Below are 16,635 nucleotides of genomic sequence, written 5' to 3'. Positions count from 1 at the left end.
GTGACAGTCCTTGCTGCATCTCTTGCAGATGTAGTGGGTGTCTGGCAAGTCCTTATTGTGCTTTCTGTGTGCTCGCTTCTCCTCTACTTATGTGTGAAACCTGATGCACTTTTGGATATGTTTTCAAAAAAAAAAAATGTCAGTGGCCATTTCCATAACACTTTTCAGTACAAACTTCAATTGTCTTTTGTAAATATATATGTAACCGGCAGGAAACAATGGGGGCCTGCTTCTCTGAAAACTCACTTTGTTTCACCATGCAGAATCCTTTGTGAATTTCTGAGCAGGTCTGTCACAATCCAGCTTTTAGGAGGTACACTTGGCTTGTTGGCTCATGCCCCATCTGGGATATGGCAAAACTGACATAGGCGCAGAGAAAAGCCACAGAAACTATTTGAAACCTGGAGATTGTGCATTATAGGGAGAGGTTTGCAGCATTTGATTTGTTTAGTTGATCAGCTCAACAGAGTATAAGCACCTTCGTGGGGAAGAAGTATCAGGTGGTAAAGAGTTCTTCAGCCCAAAAAGGCAGAAAAAGAACCAAAAGATGGATATTTGGGGTGTGTCTACACAAGCCCCCTCCTTTTGGAAGGGACATGTTAATGAGAGAGTTTGAAAGATGCTAATGAGGCGCTGCCATGAATATGCAGCACCTCATTAGCCTAATGGCAGCCGCCACGATTGGAAAGTGCCGCTTTCGAAACACATGCCGCCCATGTAGCCGGGGGCCTTTCGAAACGACCCCCCCCCCTTCGAAAGCCCCTTCTTCCCAAAACAAATGGTGACTTTAAGGTACCGGTTGTGAAGACAAAAGTATCAAATGATCAGAATGGGAACGATTAAGAAGCAGGAGGTGTGAGGGACTCCATCACTTTGGAACAGTCAAAGAGACCATGGGCGAAAAAGCCAGAGGGAAACACTGTGATCATCCAGTCTGATAAGCTGTGTAGCTCAGGCCGGAGAACTGCCCCCAAATAATTCCTTTTACAGAACTATTTAGTCTTGATGTAAGAATTACCAGAGATGGAGCTTGTAGGCTGAACCTCAGGAAATTGTTCCAACGGTTACCGACTCTCACACTGAACAGTTTAGAGATTTATCTCCAGGATTAGTCTGGCTTCAATGTCGAGCCTCTGGATCATGTCAGACCTTCTTCTTTTGGATTGAGGACCCTGTTGTAAAATATCCCTTCCCAAGTAGACGCTTACATCCTGCCAGCCAGTCGCCGCTTACCTGTCCCCTGAGCTAAGCAGGTTGAGCTCTTTGAGTCTTTTGCTATATGGCAGGTTTTCTAACCCTTTAATCCTTCTCATGGCTCTTCTCTGAACCAAATTACCAACCTCCTGTTCAACTATTGGGCACTGGACACAGTATGCCCAGCACTAAACTACCCTGTTTTCAAAAAAGATTTACACGCTACGGTGCTTTTGAAAATGTTGAGCTATATTCCTAGGAATCCATCCTAGGCATTACGTCAGGCCCAGTCCACTCTGAGCAGAACTTTGGGCATTTGGTTCATGCCATGTGAATACCCACGTTGTGCAGAGGTGATCCGGAAAGGCGAGAAAATGACTGTGATTGAACATTGCATTTACTGCATTTTAGGGTCTTAATCCCGGAAGCTCCCTCTAATCTGGGGGTGAAAACAATAGTTTTGACCGACATCCCGATGGTCCCCCAAATCCATCAGAAGTGAGGAAACAACCCGTGCTAATATGGACCAGTGCCGTCCAGGGTGCCAGCCAGTTTTACTGCCAATGATATCTCCATCTGTGGGTTCTCCCCACCTAGCAACACTGTGTTGGCTGGTCGGTGCCAGACCCGCAGCGTTGGTTCAGGTAGCAGTATGCAGCTTTTGATTTGCAGGACAGTGCTGATACTATTAATATGCTATGGACTGATCTCCTTAGGAGCAGCATCGCCCATTCAGTGAGCGTGTGCGCAATTCGCAGTCAATGTTCCCTCTGATATTTTTCCATCCACGTGCAGAAAAAATTCTGTTATGTGCACCGAGGCCTGGGCAGATGTAGCTCACCAGTAGAAACAGGTGCTGCCAGCTCTGGGCGCTGCTAATCAGCTGGGTGGCACCCACATCTCTCAAGTGCTCAGCTTACAGGGAACGCTGCTCACAGTGCCGGGCACTCGACTGAATCTCCCCAAGGGAAAACTGCATGTGGTGGAGACACTTCCTGCTCATCCGAGAGAAATTATTGCCAGGAAATGAGATAAACCAGCCCCCACTGCCGTGATTCACGGCTTTAGTGCTTCAGAGAAAGTAGAAACAGGATCCCCGGCTGTTTCAAAATCTGACGGACAAGCCTTTGCCAAACCAAAAGCCTGCCTAACCCAGCCTCCCCACTCTGTCTCCAGTTACTATTATGGGGCTGGGTTGAGATGATCTGTTTCTATGGAAAATGAGAAACACAAATATGAGAGCGGGTTTGGCATGTTTCAGATTTGAAAAGTTTGTTTGTTTTTTTTAATGGGGAATTTTTAATGATTGTCTCATGGGCTCTTTTCCCTCTGCCTGTTGACAAAAACCTTGAAAATTCTGCTGGAAAATTCAGTGAAAAAGTCGGTTTATACTTTTCCAAGGCGCTCCGCCACCCCCGCCCCATTATTTTATCAGCTCTAACAAAGACACCACTATAATAACTACAGGCCTTATTCTTTCAGACCAGAATTTGTAGGAGGTGGCTGTGGGAAATGTGCCTTTGGGCAGGGGGCTGGATTTGACGACCTCCTGAGGTCTCTTCCAGCCCCAGGATTCTGTGATTCTACGAAATAGTCGGATTGCAGAGCCCAAAAAGTTCTCTCGCGGAATTCGGAAAGGACAACAGCCATCCGTAGCTGAGTTGAAGTGTTTATTTGGTGAGCCCAAGCTGAGGTGGCTGGATAGAGAGTCTCTGTGTCTGTCTAACCTTGGGCAAATCATTTCACCACTGCCTATGGTGACTCTCTTGGTGTGAAGGGGACAGTGACACCTGCTGCCCAAGTCAGCCTGAGTTTCCAGTTCTTGCCCAGTCTCACATTTTCTCTGCCTCAGTTTCCTCATCCAGGCAAGGGGCAAAATAATACCTGTCTTTGTAAAGGGCTTTGCAAGCCTCAGATGCTAGGCCCTGTTAGGTGCCCAACATCCCAACCCAGCCTGCAACAATTTGAAGGCAGCTAATCTCCAGCCAGAGGCTCTGTGCAATACGCGATAGGGCTGGGCATGTTCAGCCAGGCTGGGCAGCTGATTGGCTGGGCTTCCCTATGCGCTCTCAGAAACTGGGCCAGTGCATTCTATTCCCATGTCCCGCAGCCTGGCCATATGTATGCAAAATATTTTAATGCAACCTGGCATGGAAATGGAAACACTCCACACAGAGAGAGCCACCGCCAGAAAGCCCCCTCCCTTTTTTCTCTTGCTGATAGCACAGGCCCTGGTACAGAGGGGGGTGCCGGAAAAAACCCAATCTGCCCTGAGTGGGGACTGTACTTCCCTGGATTCCTATGGAGTAACCCCTGTAGCTCTGCTTTGTATTGTCCTGCTACAAGAACTTGCTTGGTAATAGAACGAGACAGAAACTTCTGCTTCCTAAAGGGTCTGCTGGAATCCAGTGGCCCTGCACCCTCCAAGCGCCAAGACTTTCTCCATCCCAATTCCTAGGGGCGGGCCGGAGGGGGGTATGAAAGTAGCAAAGAGAGCGAATAACACGCCACGCACCGCCCCTCCTCCACCTCTCGCTAGCTGTACAGGATGCAGCTCTTGCAATATGCTGGCAGGGAGTGAAGCAAGCGTGTCATAGAAGGGGAGGAGGAGGGCTGGCTCAGCTTCTCAGCAATAAAAAGGTAAGCTGTGTGTGAGAGAGAGCAGGACAGAGCGGGGGCGCAGGGGAAGGCAGCCCTGGCACAGCAGCGCGAAGAGGGCGCACTGCGCTGGCTGCGGCGAAAGATTAAAAGGTAACTGCTCTTCTCGTCTCTCTGCCTTCCCTTCTGAGTGCATTGCTTCCCTAACGCTAAGTAGCAGCTGCAGCCAGAGAGGAAGGCACTCGCTGGTTTCGTTGCAAGGACGGCTTGCCCGTGGATGTTGCCTGTCCAGAGTCCCCCCAGGGGCTGGCCATTTGAAGGCTGCGGGTTGCCCTGTTCTTTGGCACGCCGGTTCTGCGCGCTCGTGGGTGGCTTTTCTCTCGTCTCTCACCCGGGAATGGACGGCCGTTTTTTAGAGGGCAGACCAAGGCTGCAGATCTAGGCTCGCCTGAGGGACCGACTGGCCAGGAGGGATTGTCTGTCCCCACAGGAGTGAAAGCCGCGTAACAGGAGAAATAATACAAAGCCTGAAGAGACTGTCATTGCTTCTGCCCTTTGCCAGTTTTGGCCAGGTCCTTGGCCGCTGTCGCTTGGACAGGGAGCAGCTGGAAAGGTGGGGCTCGGGCTTGGTGTTGTCATTTGTCATGCTCGACCGTCTTGCTAGTCAGCGCTTCCTTTGTGATGGGACCCTAGCAACGTTTTCACTTTCATAACGGACGCAGCAAGCCCAGAGGTACTGGGACTAGGAACTGCAAACCCCAGAGGCACTGGGGTTACGCACTGACCAGCGTAGGGGTGCTGGGGTCTGAATCACCAAACTTAGAGCTGTTAGGTCTTAGCCCTGGTAAGCCCTGGCACAAATCTATCTCTATCTATCTATCTAATCATTATAGAGCCATTAGGCTAAATGGGTGTCTTAGAAATGACCAATCTCATTAAAAATACTTATTCAATAATTGAAAGCTCTGGCAGCCAGCCTCTTTTTAAAGACCCTGAGCTGGGACTGCATGTCCTCACCAATCAGGGTCTTTCATGCTCCGCAGCACCGAAGTTACTTTGCATCAGTGTAAAGGGAAACGCTCCGCCACCGACAGAACCGGCGGTGTCTCGCCTTTTCTTGGGGCACCCCCTCCTGCTGCGGCCATTGTGGTAGACGAGCGTGGGGCCTGGGCTGGGGTTGCAGCCTGTCTCACTGGAGCAGCCTTATCACCTGCCTTTTGAGGTGGGTTGATCATTTTGAATTAAACTTTATTTATTTATAGCAGCTGGCCAGGAAGGGAGCAGTGGGTCTGCCCTGCTCCAGAGCTGATTTTGGTGTTGAGTTTAGTTGGCGCAGGATTTGGCGTAGGGCGTTTGGAAGTGTGCTCATGCGGGGGAAGGGGAAAAATTCCCTAGATTCTGGCAGTGCATGTCTTCCTAATGTCAGCATTGCACAGACCGGTAAAGGCATTAGCGAATGCTCTTCCTCCCCAGTGAAGAGAGGGACTGGAGTGGCCTGGACAGGGCTAGAAGCTGAGGGGGAGCTCTTTCTGATTCGGCTTGAAAGCAGCTGTCAAAGATAATTCTCACCTGGATAAAGCAGCATTTGTTTACTCCTTCTCCTGTTTTTCAGTCATCTGCCCGCGTGGAGTTGGGATGCTCTGGATTTTGTACTTTGCTGCAAGCTATTAACCAAAAAGTATCCTCACTTATGACTTGCTCTTAAGTCACGGGGGGCCAAACCCTGGGCTGGTGTAATTAGCATGGCTCTGTCAACTTCTGGGAGCTTTGGATCACTGTCCTGTTAATGCAGAGTAGCACCTCTGCCTCCGTGGGGCCGAGCTGAGAGCAGGATTTGGTTCCTTAAGTCTCTGTAACTTCCATAGCAAATGTGCTCCATTTACAAATCAAAAGCGTATTATTTGGGCATGTCAACGCTGGAGGCTCCAGCAGTGCTGCAGGAATCCAGCTGTTCTCCTTCTGCCATCCCCTGTAATAAAGAGTCTGTAATTGGCTTTTGGCTGGCAGAGGGGTTTTGCTGAGTGAAACTCCAGGCAGATGCCTGCTTATGCTCTGGTAGCGCCATCAGCTGTGCTGGCCTAAGAGGAGTAACTGGAGGGGTGTCAGTAAAGTCAGCTGTGGAAGCACTAGAAAGTACGAGGGGCCAGTTATTTTTACGTGGTCACCTTCCTCGCTGTATGCACATCACTGCAGAGGTCGCCTCCCCATCAGGGAGCAGCCTGAGGGCTGTGGCTCTGGGCTACAGTCTAGTGAGCAGCCAAAGGAACTTGAAACAATTTGGGGGGCACGATTCCATTTTAGCAAACAGGTGGAGCGTGAACCACGCTGCCAGGGCCGAGTGTGGTTCGATTTGCCGTTTCAGAGATGAGATCCAACTGTGCATCACACTGCAGTCCGTGGCGCCGTTGAGACAGCTGAATTAGCCTCCTGGGGATAATAATAATAATAATATAATTAGTGGATTACACCCTGCGTGGAGTAATTCCACAGCTGCAGTAAGACTAGAGTGATGGCTCCGTGTCATAGTTCCTCCCAGCCCCTGGGGGAAGGTAAGGGCCAGGAGATGTTGCCGGTAGGCTGCTGAGTTATGGCTATTCTTGACGGCCATGGTGGCTCGTGGGGACTATGAGCAACCGGTCTCATTACTTAAAGCATCCTCGAGGGTGCTCTTAATTTACCAGAGCCTGAGGCCAGTCCCAGAGTGTCAGGAGACAGAAAGATACTGTCTCGCACAAGCTCATTGTAATGAGTATAGTCCAGCCAGACCTGGTCATCAGCTGTCTGAGGCTTGTTGGTGAATTTCAGTGTCAGCTGAGGTTTCAAACACCTCCACCATTCCAGAGGCTCTTGGTACTGGGTTGGGGGGCCGGGGCCGTTTAAAAAAGGCCCCTGGGTTGATATGGAAAAGCGGTTTAAAACTTTAGCGTGTTCTGGGCATTAGAATGTGTTTAGTTTCCTAAGGCTAAATTCAGAGCTGGGGCGGGGATTTGGTGCTCCTGGAGCTTCAGAGGCAGGGTAGCGTCTTCCACCCAGCTGAAGCAGCTCAGCATGTCTCCATCACACACTCTTTGGGCCCCGAGACAGCATGAGGAGTCCAAAAGGACTGGCTATTCCTACGATTCCAGGGCACATCAGCAGCAGCTACACTGCCCAGGACAACCATCTGTCAGGGATGCCCCCGTGGGCCCAAACCAACCAACTCACGGCCTGGGGTTATGGGGAACCTTACACCGTGGGTACGTTACTGCATAATAATCCTTTGCGGGTGTTTACAGCTTGCTCTGAAGCAGCTGGCGTTTTCCAAGGCTGGGTGCTGGGCCATTGGTCAGTATGCGACAACTCCTATAATTCCTGTTGTTTAAACAATACAGAATTGAATTGATTAATGTCAGCAAAAAGGCTAAACTCTTCACCCACAGAGTAAACTGTGGTGACCCATCTGGTAACAGCTGGCAGAACCAGCTAGACTTAGAATCTGTCCTGAAGATCATCAGGCTGGGCCCCTCAACCTGTCAGACCATTGGAGGGAAGCCAAGCCCACAGAGCAGGACACCCTCAGTAAATGGTGACCCACTCAGCATGCGCCAGGTGCTGTGATCCAGGGACTGTAACAAACTGCCCAGATGAGCTCAGAGTCCCAGAGGTAATGGGAAGAGAGGCAGCCAGGACTTTACTGATTCTGCAGTACTTAATCCCCTGAGCTACCCTGCTGAAGCAGCTCAGGCGGGTGAAGGCTTCAGGCCCAGCCCTGTGAAGGTCTTGGTGTTGATAGGAGAACTGTGTGGTGTTGGAGGATGAGTTTAACATCCCTGTGGACTGTTGCTTGCTTTTGCAGGTGGGAAGGAGGACGTGGCTCACCATGGCCTTGGCGGACAATGCAAGCTGTGCCAAAGCTAGCGAGGACTTCCCTTTCCCGGAGATCATTGAGCTGAACGTGGGCGGGCAGGTGTACATCACACGCCACCCCACCTTGGTCAGCGTGCCCGGCTCGCTCCTCTGGGAAATGTTCACCCAGAAGAACATTCGCTCCTTGGCGCGGGACAGCAAGGGCCGCTTCTTCGTGGACCGGGATGGTTTCCTCTTCCGCTATGTGCTGGATTACATGAGGGACCAGCAGCTGGTGTTGCCTGACCACTTCCCAGAGAGAAGCCGCCTGCAGCGGGAAGCTGAGTATTTCAAGCTCCCGGAGCTGGTCAAGATGCTGGCTCCCAAGCTCAGCAACCAGAACTCCATCGGTGACGACCCATGCCAGAGTGACCCAGAGGAACTGTTGCCCAATGCTGACACAGCCTGCAATCTTGCCTCCGCCAGCGCTACCCTAGCTAATGCCCCAGGGGGCTCCTTCATCCCCGGCTCAGACAGCCGAAGGTCCGGCTTCATCACCATTGGCTACCGGGGCTCCTACACCCTGGGCAGGGACAGCCAGACGGACGCCAAGTTCCGCAGGGTGGCGCGGATCATGGTGTGCGGAAAGACCTCACTGGCCAAGGAAGTCTTTGGTGACACCTTGAACGAGAGCAGGGATCCTGACCGGCCTCCGGAGAGATACACCTCCAGGTATTACCTCAAATTCACCTTCTTGGAGCAAGCCTTTGACAAACTGGCCGACGCTGGCTTCCACATGGTGGCGTGCAACTCCACAGGCACCTGCGCCTTTGCCCACGACCAGACGGACGACAGGATCTGGACCTCTTACACCGAATATGTTTTCTACCGTGAGTGACACGTACCAAACACCAAATGCCAACTCTTCCTCCCTACCTGCTGTGCTGGCTGTTTTCTTTAGAACTTAGACATCAGACCCTTGAACCTTGGTATTTTCCCTCCTTCCTTTACGTTTGTTTTTCCATGTCGAACCCCCTCCAGTTCCCCCTCGTACTGATTATTAAGTAACACCAATCCCACCTCTCCATCTTCCAACCCTCCCTGGATCCTGGACTCGACTCTTTTCACGTGGGAAGGGGGAACAAAGAGCTTTGTGCGGGGGCCAAATGTTCAGGGGGTTTTGCTGTTGGATAAGCACACCAGAGTTCAAAGAGTGAAGAGACACTGAGCTCCAGCTGGGCTGTGGTGGGCACCGATTCCCAGCCTCACAATGTGTAGCCCCAGGAAGTGTGCTCTGTGTTCGATACCTGATTGGCTGGGTGACTGGGCTCAGGGTATCTCGGTTCCAGGTCACGGAAGATGGTGGGAGCAAAGGGGGGAGAGATCCTGATATTGTTGACATATTGCCACTAGCCTACGTAAGCAGCTTAGCATTTAAACTGCCAGAGCTCGGAAAGGTTAGAGGGACAGAGGCACGCTGGCAGCTCTGGATTCAAAACATTTCTGATGGCTTCACTCAGATGCTTCTTGATTTGTGAATATGGGCTGAGAGAGAAAGAGAGAGAGAAATGCACTCCTGTGGCTATACCGGGGATGGGATAGAGTGTGGGGGGGCAGCTTATTTGGTATCTTTTCACAATGGGGGCTGTAATAGACCTTTAAGACAGTTTGGTGTCAGTATCAAATTTACCTTCATCTGTCCATCACTTAGAGTAGGAAGAAAATAATCAGGCTTTGGAGAATGGGCTCTGATTGCTACCGCGAATGACATCCCGGTTTGCCCACAGCAATAACGATACACTCCTAGATTCAAGAGAGTCCTAACTAAAAACGAGCAGGGTGGGGAATCTGCCATTTCATTGGCAACCTCTCTGTCGGTCTCTTTTTAACTGTAGCGCTCCACGCTCTGTTCCCGGGCCTGAGGCTGGCTGGCTGCTGCTTTACCATGCCTGGGTGACATGTAATAAAGGAACAAAAAAGACCTGCCTCCTCTGAGTTAATGTGCCCAGGTGAAAGGCAGAACAAACCAGGGCCCCTTTTTGGCTGGACGCACATGGAGCCGGGAATGAGTCTTGTCTAGAGTGCAGGGGTGTGAGAGTAAAAGAATCGGCCGAGCAAAAGGACCTGTTTTCGGGGGCATTTTAAAATACCCTTTTGATGCCGATATTGAAGACCTTTGCAGTTACAGAGTTCCCTTCCTCCCTGGCCTTCTCCCCTTGTGTTTTGCTCCAGCCCCACTCTCCTCCACTTTGAGCCTCTGCTTCTCTGCAATTGCCCTGGTAAAACTACTACCAGGAATCATTGTTGCTCGCGCAGAGAGAGAGAGAGAGATGGATCTGGATTCAGCCATTCAGGGCGACTGAAAGCTCTTTACAGTCAATGGAAATTATCCTATAGACTAGCAGCAAACCAGCTCAAACAGCAATGTGTAGGCAGGCACTGTGCAAGCTTCAGCCAAGGTGCTTACAGCCCCTTTATTCACGGTCCTCATGTAGCTCTGCCAGAGCATTTCAATCCTGATTTCCAGTTCCTGCGATTCCAGACCTGGTTTTCCACACACTGCTCTGCCGCTGCCTGGCCACCCTGATCCACAGCCCCTGCCCCTTGGTGATCCAGTCCTGACCTGCCAAGCTTTGCCAAGACACCCCATCCCCACCTGCCATCCACCCCCCTGTTCAAGTCCTGGTTCGTGAAGAACAGCTGTTGCACTTGCTAGTTGAACCACGTGTGCTGTGTATGGTGATAGAGGGTCAGAGAATCACACCATTTGGATACGGCTGTGGGTGCAGATGTGGGGGAACTACTAAGGCTTTCTTAAGACTGGGGAGGGGAGGGAGGGAGGGAGAAATTGTCTAGAAAGAAGAAAAAGCCAGGTAGGGATTTGGGGCCAAAACATAACAAAATCGTCTTGCTCCCGAAAGCTTGCTGGATTGTTTTTAAAATGGTAAGCGCTTCATGGTTGTAAAATTGGGCTTTCGGGAACACAGCCACCTACTTTCAAGGGAGGGCGGGGCTCCATGCGGAGGTATTGGTGTAAGATCTAAATGGCCAGAGACATGTCCTCGTCCATTTGCTTTTGTAATATTTGAACAGTCTTCTAGAGCACTGGGTGACGAGAACTGATCGGAAAATAGAATTTCCCATCTCAGGGGAAATACCACTATTGGTGGTGCTTGTTTCTGTCACCCTACTGGGATGAAAAGTCAAAATCTGCAGATTTTTCAAATATTCCAAAATATTTCAGCCTTGGAGCATGGAAAAGGCTTCCTTGAAAAGAAACATTTCAGCCATGGAAAACCTTTATTCTGTCATGAAATATTGCCTCCGTGTCATAGGACAATGAATATTACAACATGCAAGACCACGAGAGGTCAACACAGCAGAGTTTTATTTAGAAATAACTATCTTTGCATCTACACAACGCAGCCCCTATTTCGAAATGAATTGGAAATAGCAGTTGGCTTATTTTGAAATGGGTAAGCGCCATTTCACGAGGAATAGCACCTATTTCAATGGGTGCTGTTAAGACAGAGAAATGAGCTTATTTCAAAGTAAGCCATCGTGCATCCAATGGCTCTGTTTCGAATTAGGCCGGATTGTGTGTAGGCGCTGCGTTTCGAAATAGCTAAGTGCGATTTTGAAATGCATGTTTGCGTGCAGTAGCATCATTTTGAAAGAGGCTGTTTCAGAATCACTCTTCTGGAATAGCTTGTTTTGGAATAAGGCTGCTGTGTAGGTATACCTCAAGTGAGAACATCAAAAGAAAATACTCAATCTGGAACCATTTTGCAGCTTTTCTGTCAAAAATTTCCTCAGAATTGACAACTTCCAATAAAACAGTTTGCTGTCAACAAAGCAGCATTTTCCAATGGAAAAAGGGCTCCAGTAAAATATTTCATCTCAAACAGTAGACTTTTGCTACTGCAGAGAACCATAAGGTGGAACTGGCTAATCTGACCTTCATGTAGATTTCCTGTAGATTTTCACAGGTACAAAGAACGAGACTTTCAACAGGAGACAGGCATTTTTGAAACCCATAACGCCGATAAAAACAACTCTACACGCAAATAGCAGGGAACACAGAGTCAGACCCTTTTGATGGGCTTTTTGAATGATACGATAGAAGGGAAGTAACTCTCTTAAATTCCAGAGCAGTATTCAGAAAATCCACTGAAACATACTCATCCTTCATTAAATACTTAGTGAGCAAATTCTATCTACCACATTCAGCAAAGTGCAATGATGAAACAGCAAACAATGAAAGTAACATGTTAAAAGGCTTACGGTAGTCACCACCTAAGGACTAAAGAGACAGAGGGAAGACAAATAACAAGCAGTCCTGTAGCACCAACTTTATTGGGTCATGAGCTTTCATGGGTAAAAACCACTTCCTCAGATGAATGACAAGTGACTTAAACCCTTGTCCTCCGAGTGGCGCATAAGTCCATCTACGGGTCTCCTCCACTTCACTCTGTCTTCAGACACAACTTCTGGCTGACTCCAGGAGTAGCCCAGTTGTTGTTCTTCAATCTCAGGAGATCATCTCCACATTGTCCAAGGTCTTCCTCTTCCGCGTTTTCCTTGTGGGTTCCATGTGAGAGCTTGATAGACTATGCTGGATGATAGTTTTCCAAGAGTGTGGCCCAGCCATCGAATAGGAAGCAAAAAGAATCCAGGGTTATAGAGCAGGGGGACAAATGGGGGAAAAAGAGTTACCTGTCGCTCGTAGGACCATTGAATGAAGCAATGTCCCATTCCTTTGAATAGCAAAGGGGGAAATTGCCCTTGTAATGCATAAGATAGTTAAGATCTCTGATCAGGCCCTGGTTAAATGTGTCAACTTTGTAAATGAATTCCATTTCAGATGTGTCTGTCATCTTGTGGTAAAACCCTTTTGTAGAAGAAAGGCAAGAGGTAATTTTAAAAAAAAACAACCCTATAGAACGAGCCTTTTATTGACACATTTGTGTCTGCATTTCTGTGCGGCGTTTTAAATATGTAGTGGATGTCCTGGCAGAGATTGCTGTTTCAGAGGAAACTGGAAAAAAAAAATCATCTGGACATTGGTGCTTATGTTTTTCATGAGCTTTCTCCTCCCTGGCACACGGAGTCTTCTGGAGCCAAAGCAAAATGAAATCTGGTCTCCTTCTGGTAGCTCCACCAGCCAAGAAGTGAAATACAGAGAGAAGGACATAGCTTCTTAGAACAGGAATGCAGCTAGTTAATCCAGCATAAGAAAGTTGCCTCCTCTAGAAGGGACCATGTCTGTAATCACACAGACTGTTTTCATGCTTAGCACAGGCCATGTGCCTTCTCTGGATTAACCCCTCTTTGAGCTAGAGCAGACCTTTTAGAAAAATATCCAGTCTCGCTTTTAAAAGAGCCTGTGCTGGAGAATCTACCACTCAAGCGAGCTGGACAACCGTCCGTCCCATTTGGTGTGAAATTATGAAGTTTTAAATTTTTTTCATGCTGATGCCCACCAAAACTGAGACCTTCTGAATGTTTTGGCCAAAAAACAGAGAGAGAGAGAGAGAGAGAGAGAGAGAGAGAGAGAGCATGCTCCCCTGTACTAGCCAATTACCTAGTGCCTAGGGTACTCATCTGAGACGTGGGAGGCCTACATCCTTAGATCTCCCATATCCCTGGTGAGAGCCCAAAGCCTGGGCCTATTCCAATGTGAATGTCTCTTTCTTGTTTTGACCTGTAATTCCCCAACTCAGATATCCTCCTGACTTAATACATGCTGAAACGGATATGTTTCCCTGAAAGAATTCTCTGTCAATGGAACAAAGGTTTTCGACCAGTTCGACTTGTCACAGCCCTTGGTATGTTATTCCAGTGACAACTCTTGCAGTAAGAAATGTGTGCCTTTAGGGCCTTAAACTGGAGTCTACCCCTAGCTCTGCCACTGTTTTGCTGGGTGACCTTGGGACAGTTACGTTGGTGCCTCTGTGCATCACCTGTGTAAAATAAGGGCAAAGATATTGACCTCCTTTATAAAGTATGTTGAGATCCACAGAGCAAACAGCAAGGTGTCTTAATTTGGACCCTGTCTTCCTCAATGACTCCCTGAGCCGTTAATGCTGTGTACGACAAACATGCATGTTCACTCTTGGTTACTATCGTATCACATCAGCTGACGAGTGCAAGAGTTTTAATAATTGCAAGGTGAGCCTTTCCCTGGTAGAGCATCACCTGCGCAAGGTGGCAAACAGCCTGGTGATAAAGACTAATTCACATTTGATGCAAAGACAGACCCAGAACGCTGCCTTCCCAGCCTGCGAGTGGAAAAAATAGTTAGGGATTTGGATCAGCTGCCATATGAGGAGGGATTAAAAAGACTGGGACGTTTCAGCTTAGAAAAGAGGGGACTAATTGCGGGGATATGATAGAGGTCTATAAAATCATGACTGGTGCGGAGAAAGTAGAGAAGGAGAGGTTATTTTCTTGTTTCCATAACACAAGAACTCGGGGTCAGCAGATGAAATGAAAGGTTAGCTAGCTTAGAACAAAGAAAAGGAAGTATTTCTTCATACCATGCAGTGTCAACCTGTGGAACTCCTTGCCAGAGGATGTGTGAAGACCAGGACTTTAGCAGGTTTCAAAAAAGAGCTAGGTAAGTTCACAGAGGTCAGGTCCATCAATGGCTGTTAGCCAGGATGGGTAGGAATGGTGTCCCTGGCCTCTGTTTGTCAGAGGTTGGAAGTGGGTGATGGATGGATGGATACGTGTCCTGTTTATTCCCTCTGGGACACTTATAACTGGCCGCTGTTGGAAGAGAGGATACTGGGTTAGAGGGACCTTTGGTCTGACCCAGTGTGGCCATTTTTATGTTCTTAGGGGCCTGGAGAGTTCTTCTACTTTCTTCTGCAGCACAGGACTGCAGGGCATGGCTCACTGGCCAGGGTCATACCTCAGCGTGGGCACTGGGGGTACCACAGTCACCTCCATCTCTTTGCCTGTAGCACGCATCAGTTTAGCCTCCTGAGGACTGAAATGTCTCATGGATGTCCCTGGGCTCAGCATGGGGGTATCTGGTGAAATTCTCTGACGCAGGAGCTCAGAGCAGATGATCCAATTGTGTGCTCTGGCCTTAGCTGCTAAGAAGCTGAGGCCTGCGGCACAGGGATCCTGATTCTTTCTCACCGTGCTGGGCTGTGTGGAACCCTAACTGAGGACTATTTTTAAAAGGGCTTTGACATCTGTGCAGGGCTCTGCCGAACACCCAGGGCCAGGTGGTACTGGTTAAGATGAGAGTGGCAAAAAGAACCGTGTAGCCTTTACCCATACGCCAGCCCCAGCATGGGCAGGCTTGGGGCTGATTTGTGACTTCCTCTTCTCCTGGGAGAGCCTTGCAGGCCCGGAGGGGAATGTGCTCACGTAGGAGAAAAGCCGCCCCCCTTAAAATAGGCTGGTTCCGCAACAGATGCCAGCCCACAAGCTTCCCACAAGCAGTACAATTTCATACCCACTGAGGAGCTGGCCTTATAAGGCTCTCTCCCTCTTACAAACACACACACACAGTTGGTTAATCCCTTCCTTTTCCATCTGACCGGTGCATTAGAGCTCATTAAGTAAAGACTGACTTTCCATATACTCCTTCTCAATGCGTGTCTATGAGATCCCCCTTATGGGCTCTGATGCACTGTCTTAATCAACTCCGAGGGCTTAGAATCCAGCAGCAGGCCCTTAGGGCTGCAACATCCTCCGACTCTGCCGTCAAGCTGGGAGAGAAATTCCTAGGTCCTGAGGTCAGAAGAATAACTAACCTGGAGTTAGTCTGACCTGCTGTATCATGCAAATGGCAGGACTTCCCTGAAATGAACAGGGGTGAGCTAGAAAGACAAACCTATTTAGCAGCCACCCGGGGGGGTTATATCTTGCTGGGTCTGTGTGTTCTGATCATTTGCAGACAGTTTACCGTAATGTCCTGGGTGAAGGGAGGAGTTTGCAGCCCAGAGTTCTTCCTTGATGAAGAAGCCTTGCAAGTAAACAGGAAATTCTTTCACAAGCCTCCTGTCACTGAGCTGCCAGCTGCACGCTGGGCTCAGCTGACTTCTCTGTTGCTGTTGGTTCACTAATCAAACCCACACACTGTTCGTGCAAGCAAGGGCCTAAGCCAGAGGCAGCAGGAGTCTTTGCTTGGCCTGAAGAGTGCTGGTTTGCACAGATGTAGTCTGAGAAGGTGCTGTCACGGATCTACCCTCCACAGAGCCCTGCAGACAGCTGTCGCTATTGCTCCCAGGTGAGAGCAGGCAGGCACCCAGTATGAAAGGCCCTGCACAGAAAGTAGCCTTTGCCCCAAAGATCTTACTATTTAAACAGACAACAAAAGTCCTGGGGAGAAGAAGAAGCGGTGAGACAGAGAAAAGGCCCAAGGACGTAGCACTGGGCCCTTGGTTATTTCCATGATTCCCTCGTGCTGAGATCACAGAATCTCCACCTTCATGGCCGTCTAGCTCATCCCCGACAGATGTCCACCCAACCTGCTCATCAATACCTCCGGTGTCTGAGATTCTACAACAGACGTCCCGTGTCCATGCAGTTGTTACAATAGGCCTGAATCCACCATTCAAAGCACCAAGCCTGAAGCGTGTGAACAAGTCCAATGGAGTGGAAGGAAAATGTTTACTTTTCCCATAGGTTTTCTGAAGCACCCTAAACAAAGAATTATTTCCCTGCTGTGCGGAGTTTCCAAAAACTCTAGAAAGGAACAAATTCTCTCAAATCACGTACACTCGTCCCTCATTAAACAAGTACTTTACTTACGAGTACCTGCTAAAACGAGGGACGCATATACCTACCTTTGTTCACTAGATGAGCGAACTCCCCACTGCTAATATGAGCCTTACCCCACTCCCCATAGCCCCAAACTGCCGCAGCCTGAAACCCCGCAGACCCAACCCGCAGCAGCCTGAACCCCCACCCCCGTCCTCCCTGTGGACCCAACCTGCCACACCCTTAACCACCTCCGCCCACCCCATGGATCCAACCTGCCACCGCTCATGGCCCCAA

The 16,635-nt window shown here is 49.3% G+C and overlaps 2 protein-coding genes across 5 annotated transcripts in view; one reads left to right on the top strand and one right to left on the bottom strand.

Moving 5' to 3' along the window:
• The window catches only part of LOC142020074 (exocyst complex component 1-like), an 86,640-nt gene extending 80,576 nt beyond the window's left edge, over window positions 1–6,064 (bottom strand). Inside the window, exon 1 of the mRNA XM_075007667.1 lies at window positions 5,362–6,064. The gene's annotated coding sequence lies outside the window, so the exon portion shown is untranslated. The remainder of the gene's footprint in view (window positions 1–5,361) is intronic.
• On the top strand, window positions 3,704–9,598 carry LOC142020075 (BTB/POZ domain-containing protein KCTD12-like). Of its 4 annotated transcripts, none has more exons than XM_075007670.1 (2): window positions 3,704–3,834; window positions 7,628–9,598. In XM_075007670.1, the coding sequence occupies exon 2, from the start codon at window positions 7,652–7,654 to the stop codon at window positions 8,513–8,515; it is 864 nt and encodes a 287-aa protein (XP_074863771.1). In that variant the 5' UTR covers window positions 3,704–3,834; window positions 7,628–7,651; the 3' UTR covers window positions 8,516–9,598. The 4 variants fall into 4 exon arrangements, with proteins under 4 accessions (XP_074863771.1, XP_074863769.1, XP_074863770.1 ...); XM_075007668.1 differs by having other exon boundaries at window positions 3,794–3,945; XM_075007669.1 differs by lacking the exon at window positions 3,704–3,834 and adding an exon at window positions 3,971–4,405.
• Window positions 9,599–16,635: the final 7,037 nt, after the last annotated feature.

Source organism: Carettochelys insculpta, chromosome 13 (genome assembly GCF_033958435.1).
Source record: "Carettochelys insculpta isolate YL-2023 chromosome 13, ASM3395843v1, whole genome shotgun sequence".
NCBI classification, from domain to species: Eukaryota; Metazoa; Chordata; order Testudines; family Carettochelyidae; genus Carettochelys; species Carettochelys insculpta.
The sequence above is the reverse complement of the archived record's forward strand: the minus strand, read 5'-3'. Positions and strand labels throughout refer to the sequence as shown.